This window comes from Cydia fagiglandana, chromosome 1 (assembly GCF_963556715.1).
Source record: "Cydia fagiglandana chromosome 1, ilCydFagi1.1, whole genome shotgun sequence".
Lineage (NCBI taxonomy): Eukaryota > Metazoa > Arthropoda > Insecta > Lepidoptera > Tortricidae > Cydia > Cydia fagiglandana.
This window is the reverse complement of record NC_085932.1, coordinates 24,472,190-24,490,228: the sequence shown is the minus strand read 5'-3', so window position 1 is coordinate 24,490,228 and position 18,039 is coordinate 24,472,190. Positions and strand designations below refer to the sequence as shown.

Sequence of the window (18,039 nt, the reverse complement as noted above, 5' to 3'; positions counted from 1 at the left end):
TCACCTTTTTACGTTTTTCTTGTAAAATTACTATGAAATTGAAAAAACAAATATCAGCAATGAATTCTACGTCTTTGGTTTATACGAAAATGATACCAAACTTGCCCTAGTACCCACCAGGATCAGAGTAGATTTTTTTTAAAGATGACGGATGGCGGCCGTCTTTGTATCCCACCCTCCCCCCCACTTCACGCTAGAAATGCTTAGAATTACTCAAATATCAGATGTGATGAAGCTCATAGCTTAATAAAATTTTTTTGGGTCATGTATGGCAGCGTTACATAACTGACTCCAGTAGTGGTTATTTTTCCATACAAACGTTCTCGACATTTTCCTCTCCGTTTTTTGGTGGTGATGAGTAATTTTTGTCATATGAGTTTAATATGACCAGTATCTGTGTCTATGTATGTTTTGCTTTTTTTGTATTATTGTTTTTATAGGAACTAGGTTACTTCAAATAGCTCTAAAAATGGCCACATAAATGCGCCGTAAACAGACGCCTATTACAAAATCGGCAACAATAAACGCAAAATTCAAAACCGTCAGACACAGATAATTACTTGTTCATTTCGCTACCAAAATTTCGTTACAATTGGTTAAGTTTTGGAGGAGGAAAATAACGCGAACGAAACGTCGATTTCGGAGGTTTGTACGCAGGATTTTTCGCCTAAGCTGCAGTTGTCCTTTTAGGAGCCGTTCCCGTCAGCGCGACGGAGATATTTACCTAAAATTCACAAATCTGAGAAGGGGCTCAGCTAATACAAGCCCCTATAGCGCTTTTTATCCTCTTAATGCCGTTATCTTCTGTGTCACCTTTGTTTTGAACTCGTCATAATATGTACCTATGCATAAGTCAAAGGATCACAAAGACATTCGAGTTGCAAAAGCTCATAGGTTCTTTTTAAACCAATGCAGAATACTTGAGGAAGTTTGGTGCCGCGACAAATTCGTAATGAGGTAGATTCCACCCACGCGACGTGTCCCTCGGTCAAACTTCCCGAGTGGAACTCGTCAGCCATGTTCTCATTTGAAGTTATTCAGGCTTAATCTTAAATAAAGTAGGTCGGTATTGAGTTTGTGTTATAGATGTTTAAAGTTTACCTACATACATATAAGTACTAATACAGTGAAATCTGCAAGCCTATTATGGATCGCTTTATCCACATTTATCCACGTGATAAAACAACTGTCACTTTCTAGCAATGCGGGATAGAAAGAGACGGACACCGTTTTATCACGCTGTGACGTAGACAAATACGACCATCATATCCGTACTGGATAACGGGAAGCTTGAGGAACCTGCAAATTTGTTTCACTTAAAGAGGTATTCAACTGTCTCAGATAGCCATATAAATAAATATTTGTCACATTTACATAGGGTTACATTAATTACAACAACACTACAAATATAAAATAAATAATTAAAAATAAATTTCTCTTACCGATTGAATATTTTATATACTTAACCATCAATCTAAACACTTTAAGTTAAGGTATTCGCTAAGCCGCTAAGTCTTCCGTGACTTTTTAACTAATTAAATAAACCTCGGCATTAAAAGTTTCTTAATATAAATTAAGAACCAAGACCGCCTTTAGTTAAGCATATTTATGGAAGTTCCTACAGCTTTGAAGAACTAAAATTAATTATTTTAGGAATATTGAAGCCGTTAATTCGACATGGAAACTACATACTTAACCAGCTATCCAAAACCTGTAATTAATATGCAAAAGGCACGGAATCAGTTTATCCGACTTAAGGAGTCCGCAGAAGGCTCGGGTGAATTTCACTATCATACAACCAGAATTTCATTCTCATTTTAAAACTACATACATACACAACATACATAATAACATACAACATACATAATGTACATATGTAAGTACATTAAGTTAAATAATAATAAATTATTTTTTTTATTTTTAAAACTACGTGTTGGATTGTAATGAAACTGCTGATTGCACATGTCATTGTAATGAGCCTATTATAACCTATTTTTATTTTATTTTATTATTTATTTTAGTTTTTGATAGCCTATTTTGAATCCCACTGCTGAGCAAATGCCTCCCCTTTCTTCCTGCACTCGTTATAGTTTGGTGCAAGCTCCCGCCAACCACTGCGAAAAGCGTCCAGGTAGCGTAGCACGGTCGCGTTTTTATCCCTTGTCACCATACCTGTCACGTTCTAACAAGTATGTAAGTGCGAAAGGGACGCGCATAGTGATAGTCGATAAAAATGGAACCGTGCTGCGCCCGCTGGCCATCCCGCCATTTCTTTTTTGGTCGGCATCTGCCCCATAATTAATAATAAAAAGTATAAAAGTTAATATCATAAAAATATTAGTATCTACCTACCTAATCTATTTCAGTTCGCTGTGTCACTCAGATTTCCCCAGAAATCGTTAGCAGCCGAGAAACACCCGGTTCCGTGCTCAAACGAAACTTATGCAAATGTAAACTAAAATCTTTCAAAAAGTTCGTATAAACACGCTCGTTTTAGTCTATTGTGGACAAAAACCCTCGCAATACGAGTAAAATATACTTAAGTAAAAAAAAACATAATTAAGAAAATCTGAGGAGTGCCTTCGACACTGCTGTGATTAATGGATAACAGTATATTCATCTACAAACGTACTTGATAATTTAAAGGAACCAATACATCAGTGCGAGCGAGATAGACTGCAATCGAGGTTACGCAGTCGCTAACGTAAATGCCAAGTGTAAACTCGTGATACTGCTGAAGTAGGATGGAAACCAAGGAAACATGTTCAAAATGACCACTCTACAGAATGGTCTAAATATTGTCATCAAATAAGCATAATAATCGTCCAATATATCTTCAAAGAAAACACATTGTACTTTTGCGTACGTTAATTAATACTCATTTCATTAGAACGTACCTACTTCGTACAGAGCCCGATCGTACACGTACAATATACAGTCAACGTCATAGATATGTATACATTAGCGCCTAATTACAGAGGAGTTACGCTACGTCTTACGTAGGCGAACAACGCGCGAACGCGGCGCGGCGCGGCGCGGCGAAATCAATCCTTTGATGCCCATAGAAGTGTCCTACGTAAGCGATCTCGTTGCGAACGCGGTGCGGCGCGATTTGCACGCGAATGTCAGGCGCCGCGTTCGCGCGTTGTTCGCCTACGTAAGACGTAGCGTTAGGTGCATATGTGTGTAAACATATCTTTGGCGTCGACTGTAGAATAATAAATTATCTGGCAACCCTGAACGAAGCATTGAAGGAGTAGGTACAATGATTGTTTTTCTTTATCAACTACCAATTTCCATCTATCACCTCAATAAAAAAATAAACACTAGATACTCGTACTAGGTATTTGCTTTATTATGCAGATTACGCTCCACGACGGCATCGGCAAGACAACGTGTCAATTTGTAAGAGATAAAAAATGTGGAACGCGTGAGCGGCAACGGCAACGTGAAGTCAATAATTATAGAAAGGTAGCTATGTTTACGCACTTTCACCGAGTCGCTTATTTCAACCGTATCTACAACCGGCTCGTTGGTCTAGGGGTATGATTTTCGCTTAGGGTGCGAGAGGTCCCGGGTTCAAATCCCGGACGAGCCCAAGAATCTTTTTACTTTTTTTTACTTAATGCGGGCATAAAAATCCTACGCTTTCATTTCGTTCCTTTTTTCTGCCGCGAGGAATCTAAATTATCTAAACGTTTGTGTAAGCTTTTATATTTGTGTAATTTATGGTTCCACTTAAGCCGGAAAATATGCAGGATAATTGAGCAACATATATATCATTAAGCTACGATCTTCCTTGTATAAACATCCTCGAGCGAGTGGGATAATGCCACACATCAATTTTAGTTGAAATGCTCAACAAAATGTTCCTTTTGTTTTCTCAGATAATACAGACAGTCATGTATGAAATTCACATGAATTTCATAATGTCAAAGGTTAGATTAGGGCAACGAACCATAATCTGTAAATTTGTCTTCAAATAATATGAATTACTGTGGAAATCATGAATGAGTAGAAACCTACATTATTCTTTCTAATGCAGATTTAAGTGACAATTATTTTTCTATCTCGATGGCCACGACATCTATGTTACGTAATCCAATAGGCTGTTTATGCTGAACGATATTGATAAACAGCTAGTATAGTTAAGGATCTAATTAATTTATCTGTAAACCACTTTAATGCAGCGTTTCCAGTAAATTTAAGTATCATTCACGGCTTAACTAATAATCAACCTGTACCTATGCATAACTTACAAATTACCTAATTTATTATGAGTAAGTACATAGTTCGTAATTACCTAACTGCCGAATTATATTTAATTCAAATAACACAAACAAATGATTTATCAACTTGTTACTTAGTATAAGTTACATACATACATTACATACCTATTCTAATAAAATTGTAACTATTTTATCTGTCCTCTGATATAATATGTACTTACATATACAGACATATCAAATTAGGTATTATATTGGTGACAAACGTTACTCCACTTCTTAAGCCGATATGATCTGTTGTTGTGTTGTGAAATATGTCTGCAAAATATCAAGGTCACTTGTATGAATCTCAAACAAACATCATCTCAATCGTGCCCGAGAAACGGCCCACTGGGTGTACGTGAGTCGACTCGAACCGTGTATTACTTTACCAAAGTGCGGACAAAATACACGACATGTCGCTCTAAGTTGATGAGACTTTATTTCTGAGTCTCGTTCACGGTTCACGCCAAGATGAACTGCTTCTTTTAATAAACGTAGGAAAAGGTCAAAGAATATATTAAGAGTTTTTATTTTACTTTCTAAGTTTATCTAACTGCCTTGTTATTACAACGAGGAGTCAAGACGTGTCTGGACCAGGCTACATCATTTCTCATCCAGTTAATTAGAGAACAACGGAACTTTTCAGTGCTCTCCCTACCATAATATAAAATCATGCAAAAAATGTTATGAAGGTTTAGAAAAGATAGGTAGGTAAATGTAAATAAAAACGATAAGGTGTTTGCTCTTATCTTATTTTAACAGTAGGTACATTATTGCAGAGGCCGGAAAAGGGCTAGTCGTGGATGAGTTTCGACGACGCGAAGCGGAGTCCGACAAAGAACACGAATCCACGCCTTGGCTGCCGTGCCGAGGCATATAATTATATATAGTGCTTTTCTCCAAATGTCAAAAATAACGTCCCTCTTTAATTATTTTTTTAAAGTTAAAGGCACAACTTATTTTGCCAGTCGATATCATTCAATATAGCAAAATAAAAGTTTTTGGTTAAATGTAGTAAAATTACAGATATATTTGTGATGCTTGAAAGGCAAAAACGCATTCGGCACACGAACACGTTTTAAAGTTGTTTTATCAATCAAATCTATCTTTATAAACCACAAACAAAATAAATTAAATATTAATTAGGAAGCAATGTAAGCTTTGTATTTTAACGTAAAAAAGAAATCATAAACTCCCTAGGTAAAAAAATGAGCTAGGTACAATTCCCGCTACGCGCGTTATGAGCAAGTGAATGAAATGAAAACTAATGAAAAAGACTTGACGCAGATGCGGTGGTTGTAAACGATGTGTACTCGTAGGCCTTGACTAATGTAATAATGTACTTAGGTCTCGACGGGCCCATGATAGAAATGTAAGATTTTGTTATTTTATTTGCATATGGAAGGCTTACATTTTGATGGACACTTTTTATAAATATTCTTTAGTAGGTAACGTATTTCCTAGAAAACAGGTCGGCCCTCTCTAATAATAATGCCTAATAGTTAGGGAGGCGAGGTAGCTAAATGGCGTAATTCAACGGCGCCGTCGAGACCTATCAAAATCGAAAGATAAAATAATTTCGAAAAGAAAAGCTCGTATGGCAAAAACCATTTTAGCGGTGGGTTTGGCGTGTACGATTTTTCAAAAATGTTAAAAATAACAGTTACTTGGGCATTCTCGAGCGCGTCAGATATTCATACTACGTATGCCCCGAGTGCCTCTGATAACAACGGTATACTAATCTGCCGGTTTGCGTGGTGGGGGTAGGCATATAAAGTAGTCAAAAATGCAAAAAAAAAAAATTTACTCGAGCGCGTCAGATTTTCGGAAGGGGTGTTAAGTAGGCCCCAAGGAAGCTTCCTTTAAAAAAACTGACGATTTCGGCGTGACGATAAGTTACGATGAATTTTTGAAAATGCAAAAAAAAAAAAGTTTTTTTGAAATACTCGAGCGCGTCAGATTTTCATAGGGGAGGTTTATCTCGGTATCCTGAAAGCATATTTTTTTAATCTGACAAAAATGTTGGTGGGTTCTCTTAATCTGACCGATTTTATGATGCTTAAAGTCAAAAAGTTTTAACTTTGGACAAAAATGTAAAGAGACCTTTTTTGTGTCAAATAAAATTACCTTTTTTGTTTATTTAAACTTTTTTTTTGTAAAATGTATCGTTCGCGACTTATATGCCGCAACGCGTTCTTAGGAAGACGAAATGGCTCCTCCACACTTCCGGTCATGCGGAAACCGGCAGATTTTGTATTTTTAGTAAGTTTTAGATTATATTCTTCAAAATAAAAAATAAAAAAATCGCGCTCGAGAATGCCGGATTAACGTTTTTTTTTACAAGTTTACGACCCTATAACTCGGCGGCGTCAAGGACTTATCGTCAGATTAGTTAAATTTAGTCTTTAAACACTAAAATCAACCCCCAATATCTTAATCTGACGCGCTCGAGTATTTCAGACTATCCATTTTTTTTTACTAATCTGATCGTCTATTCTAGGCGCGCGTCACTACATATAGAGCTAAATACTTTACAAGGTTGTTCTATTAGGTCTAAGGTATCTCTCATATCTTAAACTGCCACGCTCGAGTATTGCCGAAAATTCCCCTATTCGCCTCCCTAACTATAACATGTATTTGGAAATCTCTGGCGCCTCGGTTTTCAAGCCCGGTGGTCTAACAACAACGATTTTATTGTCTTTCATACGTCAGATACGCAAGAAATGTAACATTAAAGGTAATTTACTACCTAACTACTTACGTAGTGCCTCACGTTTCTAACGAATTGGAAGCCTGTCTTTAAGTTACAGGCAACACATTTATTTAATTCTTTTTAACGACATCATGCGAGCAAACAACCAGGCGTTCCGTTCGGGTGCGTTTCACTGTATATAACAACTATGAATATTTATTGGTCGACATAACGATCCAGCTAGGGATATATAATTTATAAGATATATACATACAAATTACATATTTTTATCATATATATATCTTCATACAGTATAACAGGTATTTGATATAATAACTTTCAATCTAATGCCAGGGTAGTATAACGCACATAACATATAACGACCAACTTAAAGCAAACGGGTACATAGTAGTGGGATATTCTTCATTCCTTAATAATTAAGACAACACAAATCCGTTAGAAACGGGCCTACTGCCAAAAACAAAAATTGAAATTTCGTTATATGGCTCTTTAGCACTCGAATGTACAAGAGTGATAGAGAGGCAGCTAACGAAACTTCAATTTTCTATTTTGCGGGAGGCCCTCTCGGAAATTAATATAAATACTTAAGACGCAAGTGGAAGACCCGTGCGAAATCGCCTTTTCATACAAACATAGTCCTCATTCGAAGAAGAGTGGAGGGAACCAGATCGCGCGGCAGATCACCTATGCGCTGGACAGACCAAATAAAATCCGCAGTGGGAAACCGCGTATCTGACTGTGCCAGACAGTCTGCCAACAGGGAGAGATGGCGGGAGATCGTGCAAAGAGCTGTGTCCGCCTCTCCTACCGATGCGGACGCCTCAACGTGACCACGACCGCTCTGTCAAGAGCGATACGACAGAGAAGAAGAAGTCCTCATTTTCCTCTCTGGACATTATTGAAAATATTTCGATAAAATTTGTTGTATATTAACTACAGCCATGTAGGGGACGCTAGATTTTTTAAAGGAGCATTTAAAAATTTGTATGAAATCTGTTTTTCGCTCCTCATTTTTACAATAATCAAAAAATCGATTTTTTAAAGGAGCATTTAAAAATTTGTATGAAATCTGTTTTTCGCTCCTCATTTTTACAATAATCAAAAAATCGAAAAATGTCAAACGTACGGGATAGCTATGGTGCCTATGGTTAATTTACATCAAATTATATAAAAATATTTTCCATAATCTCAAAATCCAGAGAGGAAAATGGGGACTACGTTTGTATGGAGAAGCGGCCGTCCCCTTTCCTCTTAACGCTCAATTTTGTATTATGCTAATAAAAAAAACAGTTTCAATCCAGGAAAGAAATGAATAAAAAATCACAAATACAATTTTGTAATGTTTATTTTATGATAAGTTTCGATTAATAAATATTGTATAACTTAACTCTACCTACCTCTTTTGAACACATTGAAAAGACAAATGTCGATCACTATAAATATTAGAGTAGGTATTAACACAATCGAGTATCTTTCTAAATTGTACGAATAATAACATTAGCGTATTAAGTTCAAAAAAACCGGGCAAGTGCGAGTCGGACTCGCGCACGAAGGGTTCCGTACCATAATGCAAAAAAAAAACGGTCACCCATCCAAGTACTGACCCCTCCCGACGTTGCTTAACTTTGGTCAAAAATCACGTTTGTTGTATGGGAGCCCCATTTAAATCTTTATTTTATTCTGTTTTTAGTATTTGTTGTTATAGCGGCAACAGAAATACATCATCTGTGAAAATTTCAACTGTCTAGCTATCACGGTTCGTGAGATACAGCCTGGTGACAGACGGACGGACGGACGGACGGACGGACAGCGAAGTCTTAGTAATAGGGTCCCGTTTTACCCTTTGGGTACGGAACCCTAAAAAAAACGAAATACGACAATATTATACGAGACCTTTACGACGGCCTAACTTAAACTAAAATATATATAACTAACAACTCTCGCATATTTAAAGAGTGCTTTCGTGCTAGAATTCAGTCGCACAAAAATAACAAAGGAGAAACAATGGGCCTATCCTCCAAATAAATTACGCTAATCAGATAAAATGACGACAACATTGTTTAAATTAGCCGTGATTAAACACCACTTTCACGAAACATAAATACTGAATGGGACTTAGGTTTCAGTCGTGATAAAATAATCTGTATCATTAAATAATTGGCAGTATCAGTTTTATAAATCACATGAATATTCAAAAATCAGTACATTAACAGCTTTATAACTTCTGATTTTATGATATATAATATGTACTTAAAACAAGTTACATATTTTACAGTCTTACAGGTAATTAAGCTTACTTTGTTCAAGTTATCGTACCAATTAATTATTAATCTAAGTAATAGAAATGCCACTTGATTTAATTTCTACAAACAAGAATAGTGTTTAATTCTTAGATTAACCCCATGCAACTTTGAGGTATATTTTCAGATTAAGCCCTATTTCCAGTTTGTTTGAATCGGTCTTACACACGTATTTTATATCACGCCTGACAGTCGTTTCGGTTAGCGCTATCTGGCCAGTCACACACGTTCAGTTTGACATTGAACACAGTGCCCGGTTGGCATGTAAACTGCACCCCCTCTCCGTTGACGCATCGCCAGTACTGAAAAAACAATAGTATAGTGTTATTTATTTTTCATCACACTCGCTCAGTAAATGTGGAATTGCACGCAGGTTTAGCGGGAGTTATAGAAAAAGCGTTCTCCCTAGGGAGTTATGAAGTTTCTAGTGCCATAATTAACAGTTTTTTTGTCTTTATACTTAATTTTTGTATCGAAAGTGTGATGAAAAACATTGTGTGTAACTCGGGGCGTTATAATATTGCAAACTCAAGTCTATAAATCGCTTCGGCAAGCCGCCGCGATTTAACTTACTCTCGTTTGCAATATTCAACTTACGCCCCATGTTGCACAATGTACTATAATTTAATCGGTTAATCCGAGGCAGGGGTTTAAATAAAAATAGATATTAGGTAATCTTATAGATCTATAAATAGATTCGAGGTAAACATTACACTTTTACATCCATTGTTTTAAATGTGAAATGTGCAGTAAACACAGATCAAGTAACAAAAGCTGCGGATAGTTCGGCATTGTAACGAAACATGTAATTTGACCTGATTTGCGGCGGGGAATATAGTAATAATATGCATCACATGTAAGTTTTATGTGAAACATTCCATTATAGACAAATATATTTTTTTATACTTTATAACGCTAACCTAACCTACTTATTCTTAAAAATATTGATCTACTTCTCGGTGACGCGATTCTAACAAGTCTAATTTTAATTTCTATGAGGTTGTGTTGCTTTGTTTGTTGGAAAAAGAAGGTTGTCTTTGCATACCTTATCACACTTCTTTTTGTCGGGAATATAGTCCTCTTCATTGTCGCATACATTATGGTTGTCAACTTCATTATCCTGTAATATTTAAATGTTTCAATAAATTCCTATATATATAAAAGGTATGATAACTTACGTATTATTTAATGCTAAATGTAGGTATATAAGTATTACAAGTACAAGTAATATAAAAACTGAAGCTATATTATATTTAAAATACCGTTGGGGGTTCTTCAATGTCTGGTTTCTCCGGCGCAATACTTGCTGGTGCCTCAGGTTCCTTCACAGGTGCTGACGTGGTAGTGGTGGGAGCAGCAGTAGCGACTGGTCTCGAAACAGGCCGGACGGTGGTCACGGGCTTGGCCGGCGCGGGTCTTGATGTTGTTGTTGTTATTGTGATGACGGGAGCGCCTTCTGACGGGTTAGCGGCGGTCGATGGAGGGCGGGCCCATTCCGGCTGCGAAAAGTTGTTTATGTTATTCTGATACCGCTTAACAAATTTTCGTATCTCACTGTCTAACAAGCCTGATAAAAGATAACGATTTTAAATTTTAAGACCCAGATATTTACAAATAAAAATTACGTATCTTTAACTATTTCATTAATATAAATTACACGATTACACTCCGCAACGCGGCCCAAATATTTACAAATAAATATTACCTAAGTATTTTTAACTATGTCATTAATATAAATTACACTATTACAGTTTTTCGTGATCCTTTAATTCCTACGCAATGCTTGTCCCATTTTCGCTAAAAATAGAACTAACAACATTTAGAATGGGCCTTTTAACGCCTACCACTGAAAGTAATATCGGATACTTACAGTAGGTGTAGTGTGTCCAGTACGGGGAGGCGGCACAGTATAAGAGCTCATGTGTTTATGCAAAAGCTTCATCAAAGGATTTTCGTCACCACAGAGCCCGTTGAAATCGTCCATGTCAATAGCCCAAGTCATGGCGCCGAGGTAGCCTTTCTCTTTGATCCAGTTCATCTTGATCTCCACACTGCGAGGGTCTTCGTATCCCACCCATTGGGTCCCTTTGTAAGCGTAGGGGCATTTGCCGGCTTCATCCCACTTTTTGGTCCAGCCTGAATCTTCAACGTCTACCTCTGTGCAAATCTATAAAAATATGATATATTATTTCAGTTCTTATCGCTAAAGGACGATCTCTTGCAGGTAGCTTTTGTTTAAACTTCATGTTTTTTTTTCTTCCATTAAAATATGTGTGTTAATGTATAAAATTACCTCATAATAGGCCCAGAATCCAGTGGCATTGGTGTAGGGTGCAGGGTCTCCGCCGCCGGCCTCCTTGTTGATGTAGGTGCCGAGGCCGTAGTTGTTATTCCCGGCGGCCAGGGTGAACGAGCGTCCGTAGAACGGAATGCCGACAACGAGCTTGTTGGAGGGGCAGCCTTTTTCTTCCCAGAGGTTCAGCCCATCATTCTGAAATTATATTAGGTATATTGTATTGCTATGTGTGTACGTAAATCACATGAAATAAATAATTTTGAATTTTTGAATTTTGAAATATTATCCTTCGTTTGAATACCTTAATTATATTCTTTAGATCATCTGCCCGAGACTTTTGCGTATTTTAAACTACTCTATATGTTTATTGTATTTACGATGTGCTATTGGCATAAGGTTACCCGATCTGAGTATTTCCCACATAAATCACGAGTACGGCACTCCACTTGTATTAACAAAACAAATACATATACTTACTGAAACATATTATTGCACGTTTAGGATTGTTTTTATTTATTCCGCCTCAACAAAGATTATGACATAAATATGTTTAGCACGGAAAATGTTGTTCTCTTTTTTCCAACCCACGCTCACAATCAGGTGAGTGAAATGTTCGGCGTGGCGTCACAACTTCTTAGATGTAGCTAATGTATTATGACGCCTACTCTTTTATGCCAGCAAAGTGGCGCTCCTACATTTGCCGGAACAGAAACATGTCATTTATTTAGAAGACAACAAGGTACATAATTAACTCAACCTGCATAATATATATGATCGTTGTTTTAAACCTAAAAGAGGTTTTGCAAGCTTTTACTACAATAGCTTACCACATTGAGTTTTTCATACGCCCATTGGTCGTGCGGACGCTTGTACAAGGGGGAGTGCACGTCGGCGAAGCCGGCCCAGTTGCCGCGGAGGTCGTACGACATCACGTGGATCGCGTCCAGCTCCCTGCAATAAATAATTATTAGGTTTAGTAGGAATTCGTGCTTTGTCGAGATAAAAACGAAATCAATACGAAAATGGACACGTGCATCTTGCGTCTGTCATATTTTACATACCGTTTGAAGTACCTAATAACAGAATTGGACAATTTAAATACTCTTGTGTCGTATTTTTGAGTAAATCTCACCGGTATACATGTAAGGAGGTATGAATAAAAATTTAAAAAATGTAGTTGATCTCACTGGCACAGTTCGGGGACGTGGTAGCCCTCCATGAGCCTGAAGTTGGCGAGCGGCACGGCGGCGGTGAGCTCCCAGCCCTTGCCGGCGCGGAGGAAGGCGCGCCGCAGCTCCTGCACCAGGTACAGGAACCGATCCTTGTCCGAGAAGGAGCCGCCGCGGTCCGCCGCGCCGGGGTACTCCCAGTCCAAGTCCAGCCCGTCGAACTCGTATTTGTTGAGGAAGTCTAAAACAACATGTTTTAAAGACAGCTGTAAAGATACCTAGACCTACTTCTCGCCAAATAAAATGTTCTAGAAAATGGAGATCCGTTTTCTAGAACATTTTATTGACAGTTATTGACTCTATCTTAACAGGAATTTAGTTATTATACCTAACCATACTATCCTGTGCTAGTTTTTACTAATTTCTTCTCCAATTCTGTATTTAATATATACAGAATCGGAGAAGAAATTAAAATATATCTTATTCGGTTCTAAACTAAATATCATTTTCTTCTTCGTGTAAATTAAACAATTTCCTTGTTCTCACATCGGTGCTTTTTCTTTTTGATCCGCTTAAAAGACAACAAAGAACATAATATAAATACACTATCTTATGCTCACGTAAATCCTATTTGAAATCGTGAAAAGGTGGAGATCGTCAGCGTGTAGACCACGGCTTACACGGAGCATGATATATCTCTGGAATATGACATTTATTCGACTCGAGTCAAAGCAAAACGGGCTAACGTAGAACAATATAAAAATTCCCGCTGTCGTGGGACAGTCGTTAAAATGGGAACGTTTACGTAGGTTTTATATATTTTTAATCACGCTCGCGGTTCGCCCACCACTGCCTATTATTATGAGTTTATGTAAAAGAGGAAGAGTTCTCATATTCTCGTAAATTATTCATTTTAACAGAAGTTTGCTTCGGTTTTCGTGATAGAGAAAATTACAACACAAAATAAACAACCTAGAGAACTAACACTTGTTTACAAACGCTATGGACGATGGCATGCGTTTTGGTATTTGCAAAATGTTGTGTTGTGAAGTGTTTGTGTCTGGTTTTAGACGATAGCAATGTATTTTTCCTCACATTCGAATTCGATAACAATGTTAACTGGAGTAGACTGACGACGTAACACAGCACGGGGACATAAAACTACATTTTGCTTTCGCATATTGTCGCATCTACCGGCATCCGGAAAAATGTATTTCTTTGTAAGCGCTTAGCGTAACATAAATATTTCCGTGAGGAATAGTTTATGTAAGTAATGTCGACGTAATTTAAGATAGCACACACAACAATGAAGTACCTATTTTTTTAGCTATAAATAGAGATATGATCAAATCGTCTTCTTATTTAAAATACATTTTAAGTGAAGTGAGTGCGAGTAGGTACTTATCGCATCTAGATAGAAATATTTAACATAAATATATTATGTATGTCATTATTTACACTAAAATGTCGTAATGGTTTATAATTAAGACGTTGATCAAAAATCTCGTGTACCAATATTAATGAAAGGAATCTCTCCATGTAAGTAACGAACTCAATAAACAACAACACGATTAGGGTACCTACTCGCGTAATCGTTCGGTTGTCTTAAAGGTTTAATACAATACCCTATTAACCCGATTTAATCCTCGAGCAATTAAGCCACTGACCGCAATAATTCATCAAATTGTTATAAAATGGTAACCTCAAATATACCTACTCTTTTATGAAGTCCTAAAACCTTTGTATCACGTAAGTTTGTGTAACATGACGTATACTATTTTATACATGACTGAACCATACAATTGTGTACCTAACTCATTAAGGAACTCGTTAAATTAAACACAAAGGATAACATCCTTTGTGTACCGTATATAACTAGTATTATAAAACTTATTTAAGTAATTTCAGTTTTAGTAATTTGCTGTAAGCTTAATAATATTAACTTTATTTAGAGCTATGTAGAGGGGTTGTGTATTGCTCACGAGGGGGACTTAATGAAAGTTTAATTTGATTTCAGTGAGAGAGAAAAACGGCATCCTAGTTGAAATAAAACTATTACGAATTACCACATACATAAGTATGCGTCGTCGTATACTACTATACTAGTAAGTTATAGAGAATTATTTGTGAACGCAGCGTGTGTTGTGTCATAAAGTACGAGAAGATATTTGTTGGTGGAATAGCCGTATGGAGTCGGGGGATCAAATATCCTAAGGAAAATATTGATAGTGTGATTTAGGATTTTTAATCGCTATCTAGCGTGTAATCTGTAAACTAAACTACGCCCCTACACCATTGTCGATGTTGGCTGGCCATTCGTTAATTTTTAAGCCGTTAAAAGGTACATCAGGTCAGGTGCCGTTGTCATTAGTTGAATAATTGTGGCTTTCCATCAGAGAAGGGTCTTTTATTAGCACAACATATTAGCTCGAACTTACCAACCACGCTCCTCACAAAGGTGAGCCTCGAGCTGGTCTGCGCGACCATGTGCGAGTACTTGGAGCCGCCCTCGGCCCAGCCGCCCACCGCCACCATGAACTTCACGTTGGGGTGGGACGCACGCAGCGATGTGAAATTGCGGAACCCACCATCGTCCACGTCAAGCTGGAAATTTACGCAGTACGGATATGATGGTCGTTCATGTCTACATGATAGCGTGATAAAACTGTGTCTGTCCCATGGTGTTAAAAAGTGACAGTTATTTTATCACGTGTATAAAGATGGATAAAGCCATCCATAATACGCCGGCAGGGTACCATTTAGGATCATCATAAATACAGTTTAATTTGATTATTAAAATATTAAATTTGTAATAACTGCTGTAGAATATTGTAGCTGAATGGACTAGGAGCTCCGATACCGATAAATCGAATGCTTCGGCTAAGAAAAAATCGCCCCCTGAGCATTTGGTGGTTTGGTCCAGAGTCAATTGCAGTTGCATTTCGTCGTCCTCGACGGTGGCATTTTTTTTATTATTTATTTTTGAGATATTTTAGCGTTTAGCTTAGTTAGGTAGCAGTTTTAATGTTACCTCAGGGTCGATAACGAGGACCTCGTGTGTGTTCTCCGTGACGCCGATGAAGGAGTAGATGATGTGCGTGCACAGGTCGACAGGGATGTCCTCGATGCCGTAGCTCCCGGCCCCGGGCCGGTACACCGCCCAGTTGCTGAAGTAGCATACGATGCGCGCTCTGCCATCCGCTACCATAAAAGAACAATTATTAACATAAAATAATTGCTATGCTCCAAAAAAAATTAAACGTAGGAATAAAAAAATCTTATTTACCTACCGATAAATACTATCACTTCGATTTACAAAATAATATTTGGTGATTATATAATCATTAAAATAATCTCTTGGATATTATAATCTGTATGCTTGGCCTGTGTCAAAAAAACGCACTCTGCGTGTACTAATGATGATGAATTGTGATGAAAATTATTTAAGTAAGTATACTGCTTTTTCGCATCCCATATTTTCTTAATTACCAATACTGGGCCGTACATTATTTTAATGCATTCAACGCCTTGCCTTTGCCTTTTAATGCCTTTTTATGGGAAACGAAGATAAACCGACGGCTCAATAAGTAAACTGTCTTCCCGGCGGGTCCGGGAGCGCATTACTGTCCCGGAGTTATCACCACAGCTTTATTCCGTTAAGCTTATTTATTTGGGTCAAAAACTTCGGGAAAACGCTATTTTCTTTGTGGACATTACAAAAGTTAACGATTTGGATACATTTGTCTAAGACTCTTATCATACAACTTGTACGAACTAAAGGTTACATCTCGTAAGGATAAAGCAAGAAAATTAGGTTTTAAGGTCCATTTATTTTATGCTGTCCACAAGAAATACGCATAACCTTAACTGAGGTATATATTACTAATCTTATATATTCATACTAAAAAGTAATTATGTTAGCATAAACTCACATTCTACCGCAGTCATGGCGGCCGCCAGGAAGGCCAACGTCGCTAGGATCGCACGCATCTTGCACTCTGTAACCAAATGTTTGTAATGAGTGTAATGACAATAAATCCTACAAACATTTTTGAACTACGATTATTTAGTTTGTATTGGAAACCATTTATTTACAAACAAGATATATACAGTGGTATTACTAAAAGAAATTAATAACTAGCTTAATAAATCTAAAATAGGCCCTTGAGGCATTGTACCAAGGTTTGTATTGGTAGATGGTTTTTAATCTATTTGATTAAGAATTAATTCATTATTTCATACATTATGAATCGTATATTTTATAATGATTTGCATATTTGCTTTACATTACTATAAGGTAAAAAACAAAATATGAAAATTATTTATCAGGGACAAACGGCGCGATTCGGGAAATAAATTAGAGATTAACTAGATACGATATAGTAAAGATAATTATCTATAAGGTACCTTTTGCAGTGGAACGTCACATATCTTTACTATTTCTGAGTCTCAAATTCATTTCCTGAATCGAGCCGAAAATAAAGATAACGGCATTATTTATACAAAGCTCGCTGGCCGGTAAATATCAATTTCATGTAAACTAATCTCTTAAGCCTATGTAATATAACGTTAAACGGGCATATTTTGTCATATACGAGCATATTGGAAAATAATTTGATTAAATTTCACATCCTTATTTAAGTATGACAGATGCCTGGAAAATTGGAATGGCAATATTGGATAGATAGGTAGGTACTAATAAATTGTTGAATACCATTTTAGTTACGTATAAAGGGATGCTATGTTTTGCTAAACATTCGCTTGCTCATAATCCACATGACTAGAATTAAATTAAAAACAAGTCTCGGAATGTGTATGTATGTATACATTCTTAACATGTTGTTACATCAATTATTTCAATAAGTAACTATGTTACAACCATTTTTAATACAAAAGCTTATTATGCTTATATGTAGGTAGTAGGTTAGGTTTCTACTGTAAATGTAATGTAGGTAAGTAAGGAAACCGAAATACGGAGTGCAAACGATGTTGGCAGTAGGTATTTAAGAGTTAAACCATCCAAAAATGGCTCATTCATCAAAATATGTGCCAGCCATTAGGTCCCCAATAGTATCGAATCAGCCTTTTGCAGTAGATACAATAGACATTATGCTGGTCTACAATCGGCAGAACACATTGTCTGCATGTCTAATACGTAGGTCACTCGATAAGTTTTGAGATGCTCGAAATTCGAAAATGGAACGCACCTGAATTATATGTTTTTAAAAAGCAAATTTATTTAAAAATAGAACACAAGTTGCCGATTCGCTCCAATTTAAAAAATGAATATGTT

General features: G+C 36.9%; 1 protein-coding gene and 1 non-coding gene across 2 annotated transcripts; one reads left to right on the top strand and one right to left on the bottom strand.

Annotated features, from left to right (window-relative positions):
• The first annotated feature begins 3,526 nt into the window (after positions 1–3,526).
• Trnap-agg (transfer RNA proline (anticodon AGG)) lies at positions 3,527–3,598 on the top strand. The gene has a single exon. It is a non-coding gene; the product is annotated as a tRNA-Pro (tRNA).
• A 5,676-nt stretch (positions 3,599–9,274) lies between these two features.
• Positions 9,275–16,737, bottom strand: LOC134667217 (endochitinase). The gene is made up of 10 exons (XM_063524548.1): positions 16,679–16,737; positions 15,778–15,947; positions 15,185–15,350; positions 12,765–12,987; positions 12,405–12,528; positions 11,575–11,772; positions 11,152–11,448; positions 10,544–10,780; positions 10,327–10,401; positions 9,275–9,583 (listed from the first exon to the last, which is right to left on the bottom strand). The coding sequence occupies exons 1-10, from the start codon at positions 16,734–16,736 to the stop codon at positions 9,461–9,463; spliced, it is 1,671 nt and encodes a 556-aa protein (XP_063380618.1). The 5' UTR covers position 16,737; the 3' UTR covers positions 9,275–9,460.
• Between the last annotated feature and the right edge of the window lie 1,302 nt (positions 16,738–18,039).

What these genes read in the sequence shown, in the direction of transcription:
- LOC134667217 (XM_063524548.1), bottom strand. Translation starts at nt 16,736, where the DNA reads ATGCGTGCGATCCTAGCGACGTTGGCCTTCCTGGCGGCCGCCATGACT. An exon ending in CGCCATGACTGCGGTAGAAT is followed by an intron (nt 15,948 to 16,678) that starts GTGAGTTTATGC and finishes CTTTTATGGTAG; the next exon opens with CGGATGGCAGAGCGCGCATC. An exon ending in ACATTGAAGAACCCCCAACG is followed by an intron (nt 10,402 to 10,543) that starts GTATTTTAAATA and finishes TAAATATTACAG; the next exon opens with GATAATGAAGTTGACAACCA.